The sequence below is a fragment of the Gadus macrocephalus genome, chromosome 7, assembly GCF_031168955.1.
Source record: "Gadus macrocephalus chromosome 7, ASM3116895v1".
Lineage (NCBI taxonomy): Eukaryota > Metazoa > Chordata > Actinopteri > Gadiformes > Gadidae > Gadus > Gadus macrocephalus.
The window spans coordinates 8320852-8339419 of record NC_082388.1 but is presented as its reverse complement, the minus strand read 5'-3'; the positions used below and the strand labels follow the sequence as shown (position 1 = coordinate 8339419).

General features: G+C 43.8%; 2 protein-coding genes and 1 pseudogene across 3 annotated transcripts in view; all 3 read left to right on the top strand.

Moving 5' to 3' along the window:
* cux1a (cut-like homeobox 1a) overlaps positions 1 to 6578 on the top strand; it is a 98533-nt gene extending 91955 nt beyond the window's left edge. For both annotated transcript variants that reach the window (XM_060056397.1, XM_060056398.1), the window contains one exon: positions 71 to 6578. In XM_060056397.1, the coding sequence (XP_059912380.1) occupies positions 71 to 518 (448 nt within the window). In that variant the 3' untranslated portion in view covers positions 519 to 6578. The remainder of the gene's footprint in view (positions 1 to 70) is intronic.
* A 1138-nt stretch (positions 6579 to 7716) lies between these two features.
* Positions 7717 to 16755, top strand: kctd7 (potassium channel tetramerization domain containing 7). The gene is made up of 4 exons (XM_060056396.1): positions 7717 to 8671; positions 9335 to 9504; positions 12147 to 12325; positions 13807 to 16755. The coding sequence occupies exons 1-4, from the start codon at positions 8387 to 8389 to the stop codon at positions 14181 to 14183; spliced, it is 1011 nt and encodes a 336-aa protein (XP_059912379.1). The 5' UTR covers positions 7717 to 8386; the 3' UTR covers positions 14184 to 16755.
* Positions 12606 to 12724, top strand: LOC132462175 (5S ribosomal RNA; annotated as a pseudogene).
* Positions 16756 to 18568: the final 1813 nt, after the last annotated feature.

The window sequence follows — 18568 nt, the reverse complement described above, 5'->3', positions numbered from 1 at the left end:
CTGGCGTCCTTAACATGACTCTCTCACCCCCCCCTCGTCCTCGTCCCCCCCCCCCCCTGGCGAACCCCAGGTCTCGGATCCGCCGGGAGCTGTTCATCGAGGAGATCCAGGCGGCGGCGGCGGCCGGCGAGAGCCGCAGGGCCACCGGCGGGGAGAGCGACTACTGCGACGGCACCGAGTCAGAGGGCACGGCGGACAGCAGCCGCCTGGACCCCGCCCAGGAGGGGGGCCTGGACCCCGCCCAGGAGGGGGGCCTGGACCTCAGCATGGAGGGGGGCCTGGACCTCAGCATGGAGGGGGGCCTGGACCTCAGCATGGAGGGGGGCCTGGACCTCAGCATGGAGGGGGGATGCGGGGCTCTGGACAGGAGCCAGGCCCCGCCGCGCGTCCCGGCCCCACGCGGGGGGAACCCCCGAGATAGCTCCCTGCGCAAGAGGAAGGCGGCCAACCTGAACAGCATCATCCACCGGCTGGAGAAGGCGGCCGGCAAGGACGACCTGCACGACTGGGAGTTCTGAAGCACTCAGGGACCTCGTTTAGCAATAAGGCCACGACGCAACACAGGAGATGATATTTTTTATAGTGCCCTGACACACGACGTTGGACCCTGGCACACTGGCGGCCAGTTTCTTCTTTGTTGGTACTTCTTTTGTATCGTTGAAGATGTGGTTACGTTGCTTGGCGGAGTAGGTGGTGGTGGTGGGGGGGGGGGGGGGGGGGGGGGGGGGGGCTGCATCGCAGCATCTCTTAAAGTGACTGGTTTCCCCCCCCCCCCACACACACACACACACACACAAAAAAGAATTTGAAAAAAAAAAAAGCACTTCCAGCAAAAGCGGCCCTTAAACGCCGGCGAGAGGTTTGAGTTAGAGACAAGCCCCGGTGTCGCTCATCAAGACTGTTTCACTCCACAGCAGATCCACCTCAAAGGGAACAATAGATCAGATCACCCAAGAGGGCCGAGGTACACCCGTTCCCCCCCAGTGTACGGTGTCTGGGACGTCTCCGAGTAACTCACCTCTCTGGGCCCGTCACAGCCATCTAATGGCCTGGGACCACTCTTGAAGCTGTGGACTCCATGCAAGCTGTATTTATAGTAACCCATGTACCGACTCCCCCCCCCAATCATGACTCTCAACAGCCATTTGGTTGCCACGAAGAGATTGCACAGTCAGTTGACTCTAAACAATATTAGTTTTTGACTCATACATTTTTGATAAAAAATGAAAAAGTGAAAATACTAATCATTTGTTTTAAAGAAATTGCTATATATACATGAGAATCACACTTTGTTTCAAGCTAAACATGAAATGCAATAGTTAAGTCAGGAATTAGGCTACGATCTTGTAATAACATACGTTTAGGTTTCCTTTGTTCCCAACATAGATTGTTTTGTTATGTAACGCACAGCTTGTTGCTAGCTTTAACAACGCTGCCAGGGGCAGGACTATTGGAGGACGGCAGTTTATTTAATACGCTTTGTTTTAAGACCAAAATCAGGTTGGAGTAGGAAAACCAGAGGAAAAAGGAAAAGAGAATTGAGACAAGAAAGCCAATACCCTTTCTATATGTTTTGATTGTTTGTCAATTAAGAACTTTTAACATATTTAACTAAAACAAAATGGACACACGCAAACACGTGCGCACACACACACACACACAAACACACTTTCAAGACCTCGTAATCTTGGCGGGCCGTGGGTCCAATAGCCACATGCAGCTCATTGGTTGACCCCAAAGGCAAGAGGGCATTTCATTGGATGAGAGACCCAGAGATGCATGGCCTTCTTCACTTCCTGTTTTGTTTTCCGTTTCTCAACTTCAGCTGTTACTTGGCTGTGTGTCTGTGAGACCTAGTATCTCACACACCTGCACAAACAGCGCCAACAGCACACACACACACACACACACACACACACACACACACACACACACACACACACACACACACACACACACACACACACACACACACACACACACACACACACACACACACACACACACACACACACACACATACACATATACACATACACAGCTGCCCCGTACTGATGCAAGTCACTATTTGTATGTCATACCTGGTTCAGAGTGCCTGTCCACTGCCCCTTCACCTCTCTTTCCCCTTTTGATGTTATGGGAATGTCTGTGTTGGACAGTTCTTACATGCACTTTTTCCTGTGCTTGTGTATGTGTGTTTGTGTTAGTGGGTGAGTGAGACTTATTAATATGCATCCTGTGACCAAGCAGTCTTTTCATAATAACTCGACTAGACTGGGGTATCCTCACTTGAACCGGTTACTGCCCACGCACACACACAGACACACACACACACACGCGCACACACACACACACACACACACACACACACACACACACACACACACACACACACACACACACACACACACACACACATACACATACACACCAGACAAACACGCGTATGGCTCAGAAACAGACTTGTACCAAGGAGTTGTTCGTTCTACTGGTATAACAGATTCACCGCTCATTAGGTCCTTAAACCATTTATTTAAAAAATGTGTATGTTTTTTCTTATCTTTTGTCCATTCAAATTATTTATAGGTGCTTTTTTTTTTACATTCTAATATCAAGTATATATTTTTTGTGTTTTCTCATTATTTTCATTATTCCTATTTTCATTATGTTGTTATTGTTATTCTCACGTATGAAGGGACAGTAGAGGTTTTGTTACATCGTTTGTTACATAATTGTTGTTTTACTAACAGACTGCCGGCAGTATTGGGTCATACTTACATACACACAAGATGTAGATGTCGTTAAATCCTAAATATACAGTATAAATATATATATATATATATATGTGTATGCATATATATATATATATATATATAGAGGTATATATATGTATACGTTTTTCATGTTGGTTTTAAAGTGTAATTTAGAGTAGTGTTTACAACTCTGCATAGTGTGAGTTTAGTTCCTGGTCTCTGCATGCTATTCTTATTATTTCTTGTGTGACGCAGTGTTTCTCCACCCCAGACTCAACGCATTGACCCAACATGTCGGGCCCTCTCTTTAAGAAGGGTCCAGGTCAGTAAGGGGTAACCCATCATTTCACCTCATCTCGCTCCGTGGGATCACCTTACCTTACACCCCTCACGACGGATGTCGCCGTGTTCCATCTTTTACTCCGCAGAAGGGCTGTAGCACGGATTCTGTTGAAGGTTTATCAAGATGACGTCTCCCCCTCCCCAAAGTTCACCTCAATCAGGACACTTACCTCCAAAACATCAGCTTACTTTGCTTCAGCATTGCATTGGCCTCCGTACAGCTCCCCAGGTGACCCTGAATCCCGCTAAAGCATCGCCCCAACGCCCCCTGAACGTTACTCTTATGTCCCGGTTGAGAACCGGGCCTCCTCAAGTGCCACGCTGCGCACAGGGCCCGCTGAGAGCAGCCCTGTTCAGCTCAATGATTGGACTCTAATCAATTGATGGAAGCACAAGGTCACACACACTCAGCAGCAACGGTCTCACTCGTTGATTTAACACTCTAAAATGACGCAGAGCACACAACTTAGTGGGAAAATTGACAAATAGTGCCTTTGTGAGCCCGGCTTGAGTTTTGACTTGATTAATAATGAATACTCATAAAGTTCAGTTCATTTGAAGACACCAGTTCTTACATTTTGGTGAATATTCTATAAGGCTATGAATACATGATAAACATTCATGCAAAGCATACAAACATAAAATGTAGCATTTCCATGTTCATCCTGGCAGCGATGACAATGCATCTTGTTGCATCGTATCCGAGTCATTCTCCCTTTACTTGTACCGCATGTCTTTAAGTACAAGGATATACACGTGTTGAACACCATTCTGAGCACCTGCGTTTGGTTGCCATTATCAAGTTTTTGGCAGCTGTCATGTTTTGTTAAGAGCAGCACACTCCAAAGCTGAAAGAAGCTCCCACTCATAGATACCAAAGTAGCTTATTGGAAAGTCCTCTACAGAGTGGCACCTCGTGGTGGGGTTACGAGCAGTAGGGGACCTGATCTGAGTGACATCCAAGAAGTCAGAGAGGACCAAAAACAGGTTGAATTCTAGTGTTGTATGTTTTCATCATACTCACATGGTTTAATATCTTAGTTGCGAGGGCTGTATGTTGTCAGCCTAACAAACCTTGACAAAGGAACTCACGTTAAGATAAAGAAAGTTTTATTCAAAAAATTGTTGGCCAAGCAGAACATTTTGAGAGTTTGATTCAGAAAAATTCCTGCATTGCAGAGAGTTTTTGTGGCAAAACAACACTGATTGCATGGTCTTGGCCAGTTTGTTTCCTTTATTTGCAATGGTGTTGTTAAAGAAAAACAAGTCAAAGTGTCATTGCAGAATCTGCGATTCTCTAGACACATTTCAGGAATTTGCCTTTTGCAAATATTTTTCTATAGAGCTAAATCAGATTGCTATTGTGATTATACACTGTCATAAAAGTGTGCAGGTGAAATATCCTCATGGAAGTACTTAAACATTAGATTGTTTTATGATAATTATATTCAAATATTGTACTGTTTTATTATTCCACGTGTCCAAACATACTTAGCTAAAAATGATAAATTCCCCAAACCTCATTTGCCTTTTAATATTTTACCTTGTAATAATACAGTTGTCGAATATTATCGTCAGTCAGAGTTGGCAAGATGGCTTTCAGGATGGTATTCGTAACGTATAGGTTAATAATAGATGTGTCTGTATTTACTCCACTCATCAATTTCACTTCCATCTTTAATTAATTTTAAAGGACACAATAATATTACCACATAAAAAACTTCACCTGCACAGTGCGATTTTGTTTGACCTTTTTCACCAAATTATTATTATCTAAATTTTTATTCTCCAGAGACAAAACAGATTGAGGCAGAACCAATCCATGTCATGAATGCGCTTTGGGTTTATGGTAATATTCTTCTATTTATTTCATAACATTATAAAGTAAAGGCTGCAGTGACTGGGCTGGTGTTGATTAGTTCAAACAGCTCAACCATCCTTCTGCAACCAGCATTCTGAAGACATTCAACATTTAGATTCCCTGATTATTGATTTAATTTCAACGGAATGTTTCGATGCTGACGTTAATTTTAGATTTCCGAATTTATTCTTAGAATTCTAGTTTCAAAATCGTTTCAACCCTTTCCTTGTGGAACCAGGTCAATGTTTGTGTTTTATTTTATTTTGAAAATAACAGAAATTGTATGGAGAAGCTAGCTACACCTGCACCTCACCAATACTACTACTACTTAACCAGGATTATAAGCATCCTTTAAGGTGTATATTTCAACTGATAACAAAGATTCTATATATTTCTTTCTTATTTTTTGAGCACAGTGGAAAGTGCCACGGGATTCTAATATTGGACTATTTTGTATTGTATAGGGTTGTATTTTATTCGTTATTTTTGTTCTCAGGCATCTATCAACGATTAATTCATAACGGATAGTCAGTCACATCTGTGTGCCGTCCAAGCCGATTCCAACCTCATGATTGCTAATGTCTGAACTCATTCATCACTTTTAATGATGGTTATTTTTCAAAGTCTGTTACCAGATACAATTTAGGTATTTTAACGGAAATCTTTGACTACTTTTGGTTTGACCTAATGTTGATTCTCATTCTTATTTTATAAATTAGCTGGCTAAACGTTTTGTACCAAATATATTGTAAGATGTTAGCATTATGTTCCATTCTCTATTGATTAGCAACTTTATTGATGGTCTCCTAATCTTGGGCCTTTGCCACTATTTTGGAAAACCATAATTGTATAGTCATCAGTTTTTCATAATTTTCTCATCCATATTGTTTCCTGATTCTTTCTGATTACGTGTCCTTATGTTTCTGACTAACGCGTTACAAATGAAAGCCTGCTTCAACCAAAAAGTGTCTTATCTAATGCAAACCATTACTAATATCAGAGGATTAAATCACCCTTTCACACACTTATTTAAGAAAGATTAGGTTTGAGGCATTTGTTTTGGCATTATCTGTGTGTCTTTCCTTGTCCTGTTCCCTTGCATTTTTAAGGACTTCATTATCTTTTGTGCTGTTATTTATTTTTATTTTCTCAACAGACTGGCTCAACTCACTCAGTCTCAGCTGGTCTCATGTTCGTCTTTTAAAGCTCAGGTGGGCATAAACCATTGTATTGGGGGACAGACTGCCAAACTCTCTCTCGCTCTTTCTCTGTCTCTGAGTGATGTTCAAAGATGTTACTAGCTGGTCTATTTTTTATATTCAGAGATGGCTAGACCCCAATCTGTTGTCATTAACTGAAGCAAATGTAACCGATAGTCCTATCACTTTTAATGGTTATGTAACTTTTCCAAATGTCTCTTTCTACAATGTATTGATACTCTAGTCCTTTTTTTGTCACGTTAACACTTTTTTTCCCAGCACTGTATGACAGCTCCTATACAATATTTGAAAAGCAATATCACTGTATGAAATTCACTATGTGTTATTGTTATTACTATTGTTATTATTCACTAGCACACTAGGTGTGATTATTGAAGTAAATATCTTTTATATAAACACAAATAGTGTGCGTCGTCTTTTTTTCCACACACATGCCTGGTTGACATCTCGTATAAAAGACTGAAAGTCACAGTTGTAGAGGGAATAGTGAAAGTGGTCCTAATGGTAAATACAAAATAATAATGTAATACATACTTCCATATAAACATCACAACCGTTTACAATGTGGACCAACTTATTATCATCACATAACTGTTTACACTATTGCAATCTGACCTCTTCCCTTTTTTATCACTTTGGGTCGCTGATTTGTTAAACTACATCGACAAACTACTCATCTTAATCTACAACATCAATACTATTGAGACCCTTAAAGCTGCAGTATGCACTGTTTGTTGAGACAGAAAGTCTACGCATTTGAAATTCCTGCGGTTCCCATTGATCTCATGATGTGGGCCGCCCTCTGGTACAGTGTGAAGCAGGCTATCAGCAAGGAGCTCTCTGTGTTTGCCTGCATCCTCATCAAATCGAACCAGTGGCCCTGCTGTTTAAAAGTTTAAGACCCACCTGATCCCGCCAGTTCAGATTCTCTTGCTCTCTGCACATCATTTTGGCCTCGAGCTTTTGAAAGCATGTCCCAAAATATAAAAAGATGGGACCAATCAGCCCAACAGCGAGGGAGTTTCAGTACATGACCAACAAGTAGGGCTGCAGTCTGAAGAGTTATCAAAACGTATATGAAATAGACCAAATAACAAGTTATATAGACTTCTCAACGATAATTAAACCAAACAGATCATATTCACCTCAGCACAAATTGATGATGCAGATATCTGAATACCACTAATATATTGTGGGTACATTAAAGCCATATATCTATATTGAATACAGTATGCCATTGTACATTATGCATATTGCACATCTATATTTTACTAACACACACACACACACATATATATATGTATATATGTATATATATATATATGTATCTATGTATATATATGTCCTACGCATAATACATGAATACTTATTTTTATTAATTATGCTTTTATCAGGCCATTTATTAAATGTAGGCCATATTTATTTTATTGATTGTTTTTTTTATAATAAGTGTATACGAATGACTTCATATATTGTATAACCATAGCTTGGTCTGGCTACGGCCAGACCAAGCTCCATCGTAGATTGCACGTTGGTCTGGGGAAGCTGCTGTCATTTTCTTCAGCACAAGAGGCGTATTCAATGGGCCTAGTTCAAATGACTCTGTACGCAATTGGCTGCTTGCCGTCCCTTCCCTGTCGTCTTTGTGTTAAACCAGCCAATAGCGCGCCAGGGGGAAAAGCTAGCTTGGTGAATGGCTCCCTCAAAAACGTATAGGAAGCAGAAAGAAATGTATTGCTCTTCTCCAGACCTCTTTAATAGGTCCAACCATGCTCCAGACACTTCTGTAGGGCGAGCTCAAATCGCCGGCAGAATGGGCGGGGCTAACCAGTCTACATTACGAGGGTACTCGAACGCAGCCCATGGCCTACTGCGCAGGCTCCAGCTGTCTGTATATAAGCTACAGCAGGGTAAACACAACTGGCAGTGGATGACGTTTTCGTTTATCTTTCGCTTATCTTTTGTGCATCTATTTAGTGCGTAGCCTCAATATAATATTACACAACAAATCGAATAATCCGGACGTGTCACAGTGCGGGTTGTAGAACCAAAGCCATGGAACCAGTACCTCCGCTGTGTGCTGACAGGTCCCACCCCGCCTGCGTTGAAGGTTGTTGTATCACTTGTGTGTCACTTGTGTGCATTATTATTTCCAGAGACTGAACTTCCCCTTGCCTCTGGCCGGTGGCCTCTGGCCGACCGGTGCTTGCATGCAGCCGAATGGATCAGAAGAACCGCCTCCCAGTGAGCGCCAGGGTCCCTCGTTCTCCATCTCCAGCTCGCTGCCCTCAGCCTCCCGGGTGAGGAGGTTCGTCCGGGAGCGACGGGCTCTGCCTCTGCCCAGAGTGATGGTCGTGTTCTCTGGGGACACTGAGAACCCGGGCGATGCCATGTCGAGTTCGGACAGTGCGCAGGATGACTTTAGGAAGCCGTCCACCCCCAACCGTATCCTGGGCAAGGTGCTGCAACGCTCAACCTTAAACTCGCCGCAGGAGGTAGGGTAGATCCCTGGGTAGTGGCACACATACCAGGAGTCATGGGTGTATGGATGATATAGTGTATATAGAGAAAGATAACCTAAATTATGATGTCATTGTGCGTCAACAGACACTTAAAGTGTCATCATTTAAACCCCAGGTGACTCCCTCAGAGGCCTGTCAGGGCTATCCCCAACCAGCCTAGTAGGCGTCCTCTCCAGTGGGTGGTAATGCTGCTCTGGGTCTTTCAGGTCATAGGAGGGTTTGGCGAGGTGTTAATAGGCTGTGAGTGACATCACATGGCTTTGGCTTTCCTCTCAAGTCCTAGCTGGGAATGGCTCCCTTAATCGGGGGAATCCCTTCTGTGCGTCACGTCTGATCACTGTCAGGCCGACTAAACCATTTTAAATAAGAGTTGCAGGTGTCAAGTGTATTCTGATAAATTAACACATTTCTCCCACTTACTTTCCTCTTAACATTTGTAAATTGTTATTGTGGCTGGCTGGTATCTGGATAAAGCAAGGTGTTGGTTAGACATACTGTTATGATTCAGTAATGAATAGCGGACCTATATTTATTCATTGTATATCCTTTTTACTCCTGCACCCCAATATGTGTTACAAACAAAACCTGCTTCTGTGCAACACTCTGACACTCACACATTCTTCTAATTCTCTTCAGTTTCCCGAGGTCATCCCTCTCAACGTGGGGGGGACGTACTTCACCACCCGTCTGTCCACTCTGAGACGCTACGAGGACACCATGCTGGCCGCCATGTTCAGCGGACGCCATTACATCCCCCGTGACGCAGAGGGACGGTTCTTCATCGACCGAGACGGGGCCTACTTTGGGTGAGCACTGCTGGGGTCTGTCTGTCTGTCTGTCTGTCTGTCTGTCTGTCTGTCTGTCTGTCTGTCTGTCTGTCTGTCTGTCTGTCTGTCTGTCTGTCTGTCTGTCTGTCTGTCTGTCTGTCTGTCTGTCTGTCTGTCTGTCTGTCTGTCTGTCTGTCTGTCTGTCTGTCTGTCTGTCTGTCTGTCTGTCTGTCTGTCTGTCTGTCTGTCTGTCTGTCTGTCTGTCTGTCTGTCTGTCTGTCTGTCTGTCTGTCTGTCTGTCTGTCTGTCTGTCTGTCTGTCTGTCTGTCTGTCTGTCTGTCTGTCTGTCTGTCTGTCTGTCTGTCTGTCTGTCTGTCTGTCTGTCTGTCTGTCTGTCTGTCTGTCTGTCTGTCTGTCTGTCTGTCTGTCTGTCTGTCTGTCTGTCTGTCTGTCTGTCTGTCTGTCTGTCTGTCTGTCTGTCTGTCTGTCTGTCTGTCTGTCTGTCTGTCTGTCTGTCTGTCTGTCTGTCTGTCTGTCTGTCTGTCTGTCTGTCTGTCTGTCTGTCTGTCTGTCTGTCTGTCTGTCTGTCTGTCTGTCTGTCTGTCTGTCTGTCTGTCTGTCTGTCTGTCTGTCTGTCTGTCTGTCTGTCTGTCTGTCTGTCTGTCTGTCTGTCTGTCTGTCTGTCTGTCTGTCTGTCTGTCTGTCTGTCTGTCTGTCTGTCTGTCTGTCTGTCTGTCTGTCTGTCTGTCTGTCTGTCTGTCTGTCTGTCTGTCTGTCTGTCTGTCTGTCTGTCTGTCTGTCTGTCTGTCTGTCTGTCTGTCTGTCTGTCTGTCTGTCTGTCTGTCTGTCTGTCTGTCTGTCTGTCTGTCTGTCTGTCTGTCTGTCTGTCTGTCTGTCTGTCTGTCTGTCTGTCTGTCTGTCTGTCTGTCTGTCTGTCTGTCTGTCTGTCTGTCTGTCTGTCTGTCTGTCTGTCTGTCTGTCTGTCTGTCTGTCTGTCTGTCTGTCTGTCTGTCTGTCTGTCTGTCTGTCTGTCTGTCTGTCTGTCTGTCTGTCTGTCTGTCTGTCTGTCTGTCTGTCTGTCTGTCTGTCTGTCTGTCTGTCTGTCTGTCTGTCTGTCTGTCTGTCTGTCTGTCTGTCTGTCTGTCTGTCTGTCTGTCTGTCTGTCTGTCTGTCTGTCTGTCTGTCTGTCTGTCTGTCTGTCTGTCTGTCTGTCTGTCTGTCTGTCTGTCTGTCTGTCTGTCTGTCTGTCTGTCTGTCTGTCTGTCTGTCTGTCTGTCTGTCTGTCTGTCTGTCTGTCTGTCTGTCTGTCTGTCTGTCTGTCTGTCTGTCTGTCTGTCTGTCTGTCTGTCTGTCTGTCTGTCTGTCTGTCTGTCTGTCTGTCTGTCTGTCTGTCTGTCTGTCTGTCTGTCTGTCTGTCTGTCTGTCTGTCTGTCTGTCTGTCTGTCTGTCTGTCTGTCTGTCTGTCTGTCTGTCTGTCTGTCTGTCTGTCTGTCTGTCTGTCTGTCTGTCTGTCTGTCTGTCTGTCTGTCTGTCTGTCTGTCTGTCTGTCTGTCTGTCTGTCTGTCTGTCTGTCTGTCTGTCTGTCTGTCTGTCTGTCTGTCTGTCTGTCTGTCTGTCTGTCTGTCTGTCTGTCTGTCTGTCTGTCTGTCTGTCTGTCTGTCTGTCTGTCTGTCTGTCTGTCTGTCTGTCTGTCTGTCTGTCTGTCTGTCTGTCTGTCTGTCTGTCTGTCTGTCTGTCTGTCTGTCTGTCTGTCTGTCTGTCTGTCTGTCTGTCTGTCTGTCTGTCTGTCTGTCTGTCTGTCTGTCTGTCTGTCTGTCTGTCTGTCTGTCTGTCTGTCTGTCTGTCTGTCTGTCTGTCTGTCTGTCTGTCTGTCTGTCTGTCTGTCTGTCTGTCTGTCTGTCTGTCTGTCTGTCTGTCTGTCTGTCTGTCTGTCTGTCTGTCTGTCTGTCTGTCTGTCTGTCTGTCTGTCGTATCTATCCATATCTATCTGTCTGCAGTAACTACCTATCTATTGATGTATATCTGTGCTATATTGTTTATTTTAAAAGTCATGATGTACCTTCTGTGGGCCAGTGGGTGTGGTCTTTTTTCCACGCCACCAAGTTAAATAGATATAATGACTCAACTCACAGAGAGCAGTTCCAAGGGATGGTTTATTTAAATCGGAGAAAGGGGTAATCCGAAGTCCGTAGTACGTGTCCAGGTCTCTCACTCTCTTAGCTGTTCCGAGCTTCCAGGCGATCACACAGACCCTGCCCGCTTGCTAGCCCTAGCCCTAACTCCGGCTTGTGGTAGCCTGCGCCCCTCTTTAGCAGCAAGCACTCTAGCCTAATGGCCTTCAAGCCTGCCTCGTTAAGGATGAGGAAGTCCACGTGAGGCTTGGGGGTGGAGCCGGAAGGTTGCCAGACATACCACTCTCCTCACTCCTCCCTGCGGTCTGCCACACTTCTTACAAAGAATCATTCAAAAAGGACTGTGAGAACCACTTGTGACCAAACACTAAGTGTAGACCTCTGCGCCGTCCCCAGTGGTTCCTTCCTACCCCTTTAGAATGGCTCCTGCTGATTGGTGCACTGATCAGTGGCAGGTCCTGCTCCTGTTGCTCCATGCAGCATGTCGGTGGAGATCCACATGGTGGTGGGGTTGCCTTTGGTTGATGACCTCCTGTTCCCCATGTCCAGGGACATCCTGAACTTCCTGCGGGAGGGCGAGTTGCCCCACCGGGACCGTGTGCGGGCGGTGTATCGGGAGGCGCAGTACTATGCCATCGGGCCCCTGCTGGACAACCTGGAGGACATCCAGCCCTTGACCGGAGAGAAAGTGCGTCAATCCTTTCTTGATCTGCTGCCCTACTACAAAGGTGACCACACTTACCAAGGAGAAAGGTGTATTATAGATCTCACAAACCAAGACTTTAGTTGTTTCATCTAGAGGCTGATAGCTCAACTCTGGGGGAACACTGCATTTTGAACTTTTTCCTTCATATTTGTTTAGACCAATCATTTTGTTGGAGGCCGGGATCTGTAAGCGAGTGATTGGCTGATAAGTTTACACAAACTCGACCAGCCTAGTCCAGTCGGAAGACAAGTGTTTCTCAAATGGGGGGTGGGACCGCTAAGGGGACTTTGAAGGATAGAGGCCATAACGGCCATACCACCCTGAACACGCCCGATCTCGTCTGATCTAGGAAGCTAAGCAGGGTCGGGCCTGGTTCGTACCTGGATGGGAGACCGCCTGGGAATACCAGGTGCTGTAAGTGGTGTCGGGTGGTGGCCAATAGGTGGCACTCTTCCTCTGGCCCCTTCCCTCATCAATCCCGATGCCCCAGTGCAGTGACGGGGACACTGTGCTGTGGAAGGTGCTGTCCTTCGGAGGAGACGTAAAACGAGGTCCTGACTCAATGTAGTCATAAAAGATCCCAGGACACTTATCGCAAAGAGTATGGGTTTCCCCGGTTTCCTGGCCCAACCCGGCTCATTCAATCTGGCCCCCCCTAATAATCCTCCTGTACAATTGGCTGACTCATTAATTCCCTCACTCTCCACCTCAAGCTGGTGTGTGGTGAGCGTTCTGCCGCAGATTGGCTGCCGTGCATCACCCAAGTGGGTGCTACACACTGGTGGTGGTGAGTTAGGTCCCCCCCTTCACTGTAAGCGTCTTTGGGTCATTGAAAAGCGCTATATAAATGTAATGAATTATTATTATAGCAGGGGGTACTTGGAAAATACAATAATAAAAAGGGGGGATCTTTTTTGTTGTTCTAATATTGGTTATGAAGAACACGCGACTGGAAGAAATTGCGACTGTAATAAAAACCTTGTTTAATCTGAATACCACCTTTCATCAAAAGAAATGTGAATACTTTTCTGTAAATCTTTACAATGAAGGACAAAGATCATAAGTGAAACTCAAGCCCATGTTTGGTAGTAAACTGTACGTATTCACACCAACCATTTCACATTCATGTTTACACCAAATAACATGCAGAAGTAATAATTTCAATATATCCCTTCCACAAAATGTTATGTGCTGGTGAAATGGATGCTTGGCTAACAAAATATCTTAGTAGCAGCGTACAGATATGAGAACCATTGAGCTAAAACATCCTGTCCGGACATCAGCGTCCTTGGCAAAAGTATCTGTAAGGTTTCAAACATTGCTTCAGGCGGGCTTTGAGGCCATTGTAAGCCCCTCCTAAAAATATCAATGAATGGTAGGACCAATCAGTGCTCTGGGGGGGGGGGGGATTCAGTTCATAACAAAACAAGGAGTGCCCGGATAGAGAAAACCTTTAGGATTGTAATCAGGAATACTGAAGGATGTGGTCCCTGTGCCCGGCAGACAACTTGAAGAGCATCGTGGAGATCGCTAAGCTGCGCGCCATGCAGAGGAAGGCGCGCTTCGCAAAGCTCAAGATCTGCGTGTACAAGGAGGAGATGCCCATCACGCCGTACGAGAGGCCGCTCTTCAACTCGCTGCGCTTCGAGCGCACGGAGAGCGAGGCCAAGCTCTTTGAGCACCACTGCGACGTGGACGTGTCCTTCGGACCCTGGGAGGCGGTGGCGGACGTGTACGACCTCCTGCACTGCATTGTGGGAGACCTGGCTGAGCTGGGCATCAGCGCGGAGCAGCAGTGCATAGGCGTGTGTGACAAGCATCTGATCAATCATTACTACTGCAAGAGGCCCATCTATGAGTTCAAGATCACATGGTGGTGAAGGGGGTTGGGCTGGGGGCTGGCGACAGAGAGGTGGAGGGTTGGCTGGTGCTGTTCTTTGGGCCGAAAGAAGACAGGGCTCCTATGCTAGTTTTTGCATAGTAAGGATTTGTCATGTTTTTACAAACTGCTCTTTAGGTCAATGTTTGGCTCATGGAGTTTTGGCAGGCTTATTTTGTGCAGTGCGGATATTGAAGTTAAGACTGAAGTTCAAACTGTTTGAAAACACAGTTATGGAATGATAAGATGGGTTGAATGTAATTTAATTTTACCTGTATAATTTACGTCTCTACATTCTGCGTCCATGTGGAAGCTATTCATGCATTAGGTTGGTGGTGTCTTATGCATTTATATGCAATGATTCACAAGCTTTAACATCTGTAAAGCTCATCTATAAAGCTGTTCTAGCTGCGTGTTACACCACACCATGGCCAAACGTCAGAAACCTCTACGCACAATGAAACTGTTACATCTACTTGGCCTGATAGTGGCTAAACCCCACTGATGGAGCATTTAGAGAGGACTGGTCACTGCATAAACATACAAGAATGTGGTGAGGTTAAAGACTTTGAAAGGAAAAAAGTACTTGAGGACTTAAGATAATAAATATTTGTAAAGCTCTTTCCTGTTTTAGGTGGATGAGAATGGAGGAGTTGTACTCAACTGGCACTGTTTATTTTGGCAATGTTAATGCGTTCATGTTTTACCAAACAACGATATGGAGAGGTATCCGTATACAGTACAATAACAGCTGTTAAAAGGAATACTAACCACTTGGAAGAACCTTTAAAGAACCCCACGGAGAGCTCCTCTAACAATCCCGGGGACTTCCGAGGACTAGGAATGGATGAATGAAATATCTCGTTTTATTTTTTCCTTGCCTAAGTCCGCTTTAAGCAAAAGCTAACATTTCCAGTTTTTTATTTTTTATTTGGTCATGTAAAATGGTGAATGAAATATGAAACTCATACTCATCCTGAAATGAATGCAATGTAGCTTGTTTTATGTGTAAGTATTCAATATGTCAACATGTAAATATTTTTTACTTTTGGAATCACAGGGATCCAGTTATGTCTTTTATGTTGTAAAATTATCATAAATTATTTATTGCCATACTGCCATTTAACAATTTAAACTCAATTCTAGTCCAAGGGTGTGGGACAGGCTGTTCTGATGGGACTGGAGCACGCATCAATCTAAAGCCTGAATATGTATTTAAAGGGCTTTTGTCACACATGGATTTGCATGTGCATCCCAAGATCAAAAACGTTTCTCTTCATGCAATTTTACTGAACATCTTAGTTTACTATCTATTTAGCTCGTAATAGAATAGCATTAACTCAAGTCTCTGCCTTGTCACAGCCAAGCCAGTGAGCGTTGTGGTGCAAATAAAATAGTAGGCAATATTAAGTTTTCCTCTGATATAAACTTTATTATTTTGACATGTTTGAAGCGAAACTTTTCTTGAAGTATAACTTAAATGCAAGCACCTTTCATGTTCATTATAATTAAGCTGCTGGTCGATCCCCCTCAACTGGTATTTAACAGAATCTCAGGTGTTCACAAAAAATTATTTCATTGAAAAACATTTACAAAAGAAGCCTGCAATTGGTGCACTGGATCCAACTAGTTAGTTCACATGTTGTGCCAGGAATACGTTTTAAAATGACATTCATTCAGAAAATGTTATCCCGGGCATCTTTTTTTCTGTAGACATAGCAGTGTGTGCCCCCAGGCTTATGTCATTGTGCTATATAGTGCTCACTGTCGGACCTACCCCGTAGAGCATAGTGAACACCAGTCAATAGTACCACATCATTTATATTGGCTCTGCATTCTGTTTATTTGGATGGTGTTTGACAACATGTTCCACTCTCTATGGATTTGTTTTTATGAAGTTGAATTTAGTTTGGTGTCCAGTTTATAAGTGCCTTTTAGTCAGTGCTAACCCTTACCCTAATTAATACATTAAAGATGTTATTTCTTTCATTGAAAATTGTCTGAAGGTTACATCTAAATTTTAAATGTATTATTTTACTTCCTCCCCGTAAAGTCTATCTAAAAATGTAATTTGCTGATAAATTACAAAACCAAAAACATCATTTGCCATTTCAATTCATAATTAATATATATTAGGCGAAATCTGCTAATGTTTCACTTAGCAATATGGAGCTAAAATGTCTTTTGAATGGGTTGATGATCGGTGATGTCAACTTTCTAAAATATTCAGTAGACCTATACAGTATATAATTTACCTTTGTTGTCAAAGTACCCTTTACAAAATAGCTTTTGTGTTCCCCTGCATTTGTTTGAGATTGGGTACATTTATGAGTATCCTCTCTGATCCCCCTTTTTCAGCTATTAAATGTTTTTGTTTTTTTTGTCATTTTCTTTCTGGAGCCCCAGCAGGCTTGTTCTTCTTTGTTTTAAGCACTTGCTATTCCAAATAATATTGTCGTTCAGGCAGTTTGGTCTTACTATGTTGCATTGTTCGTTCGTCATGCAATGTTGTATGGTACTGACTGACAGTGATGTATATTTTAAGGATTTTATAAAGAATATTGTTTGCCCTAGTCTGTTTAAAGCACTGTCTCTTTTATATTTTGTATTCCCTAACGAGGGTTACGGTCATTTTTCTGGTTATGGTTCATTTATTAAGACTTAGTTAATAATAGATATTTAATTTCTGTGGTTTCAGGCATAGACTTTCCATCTAGAAGTCAGGTGATCACATGTTGAGCTCTAACACATGATAGACTAATGGTGCGTTCAAATCGCTGGAAATTATGGGGAAAACATTTTCGCGACGTCGGAAAGTTCTCGTGAACGACACCTCATGACGCTCTTGATTCTACATCCGTTCGGCAACTGGGGTCAGATTTTGATAACAAAGTTGCCCAGTTGGTGACGTATGGTTTACTAGTGACGTGCATGAACATGGCGGAACATGAACGTTTAACTCAATATAAAATAATCAACCATCATATCCAATACTTTACTATTGATTGACGTGGTAACTGTCTATTGGCATCAACTTTGCTCCATTTAAAATGTTGTCTACTGGTAAGCCATCTCTAGATGTGTAGCCTTCCATACAGTGTGTAGCCTTCCATACAGTGACAATTCAATGTGCTTCTCTTAAATAAAAGCAAAAGGATAGTAGGTGATAGGCTAAAAGGAAATTAAGGCGTTCAAACTTGAAACTGATCCTAAGTTCTGTTTAGTTAAGACTTTTTTTTATCTGATAAAAAAAACCTGCTGTGAAGAACTTTTAGATTCCCAACGCAGTGTACGGTGTCGCTGTTGGGAACCCGCGTAAGCGTGACCGTCATCACTGGCGAGCTGCCCCTAGCAAACCATGAATGCACCTTAAGGGGCACAAGATGGAACCAATCAGACACATTGCAGATTTTGAGGTGAGGAACTTTTTTAATAAACATTTATTGCTGTACCTGCATAAAATAAATCAGGATAATAATATGTTATGGAGATGCTGAATGATGCACACAATAATTGGAAATAAATATGATCCCAGGTAATGATTTGCCTACCGTACCAGGTAGCTATGCATTACCAATGAAGATATCTTCCATCGTGGGATAAGATGTCAATGGCTGCTGTTATTATGTATATTCACATGCAAAAGGGAATCCCTGTTTAATACAATGCGGGTTTAATACAATGACTGACAGAGGAGTGCCCAATGGGAGTGCCGTAGAGGCGGGTTTAATATGATGACTGTACAGAGGAACACCCAATGGGAGGCCGTAGAGGCGGGTTTAATACAATGACTGACAGAGGAGAGCCCAATGGGAGTGCCGTAGAGGCGGGTTTAATACAATGACTGACAGAGGAGAGCCCAATGGGAGTGCCGTAGAGGCGGGTTTAATACAATGACTGACAGAGGAGAGCCCAATGGGAGTGCAGTAGAATCATTCTCATAAACAACCAAAAGGGCTGCCACTGCTCTGCCACATATTTCATTACTCTTATTGGTTGAACGTCTTACCAATTGTGTCCAGAGCACAATACATTTTCTACATGTTTATCAGACAATTATTCAATTACTTGACCTTGTCTGCAATATGTTTTCATCATAATATAGCAATGCCGAAGGCAGCTCCACAAAAGTCATTAATTCAGCGCCGTTGACAGCGGTAAATAAAAGTAGGACCATTCATCCAAACTCTGGACAGCTCATTGGTGATGGCAGAGATGATGAGCCAACCAGCCATGCTTCCACACTGGTCTTGGAGTGTGGGGTGGCTCACAGCCCTGGAACTGGAAAAAGCAGAAAGAGAGAAGTACAGAGGAGTTAATGATCCATGGTACTTCCCGCTGTGTCCCACCCATTCCCAACTGGCAAGAGACTCCAGCGTCGGCTGG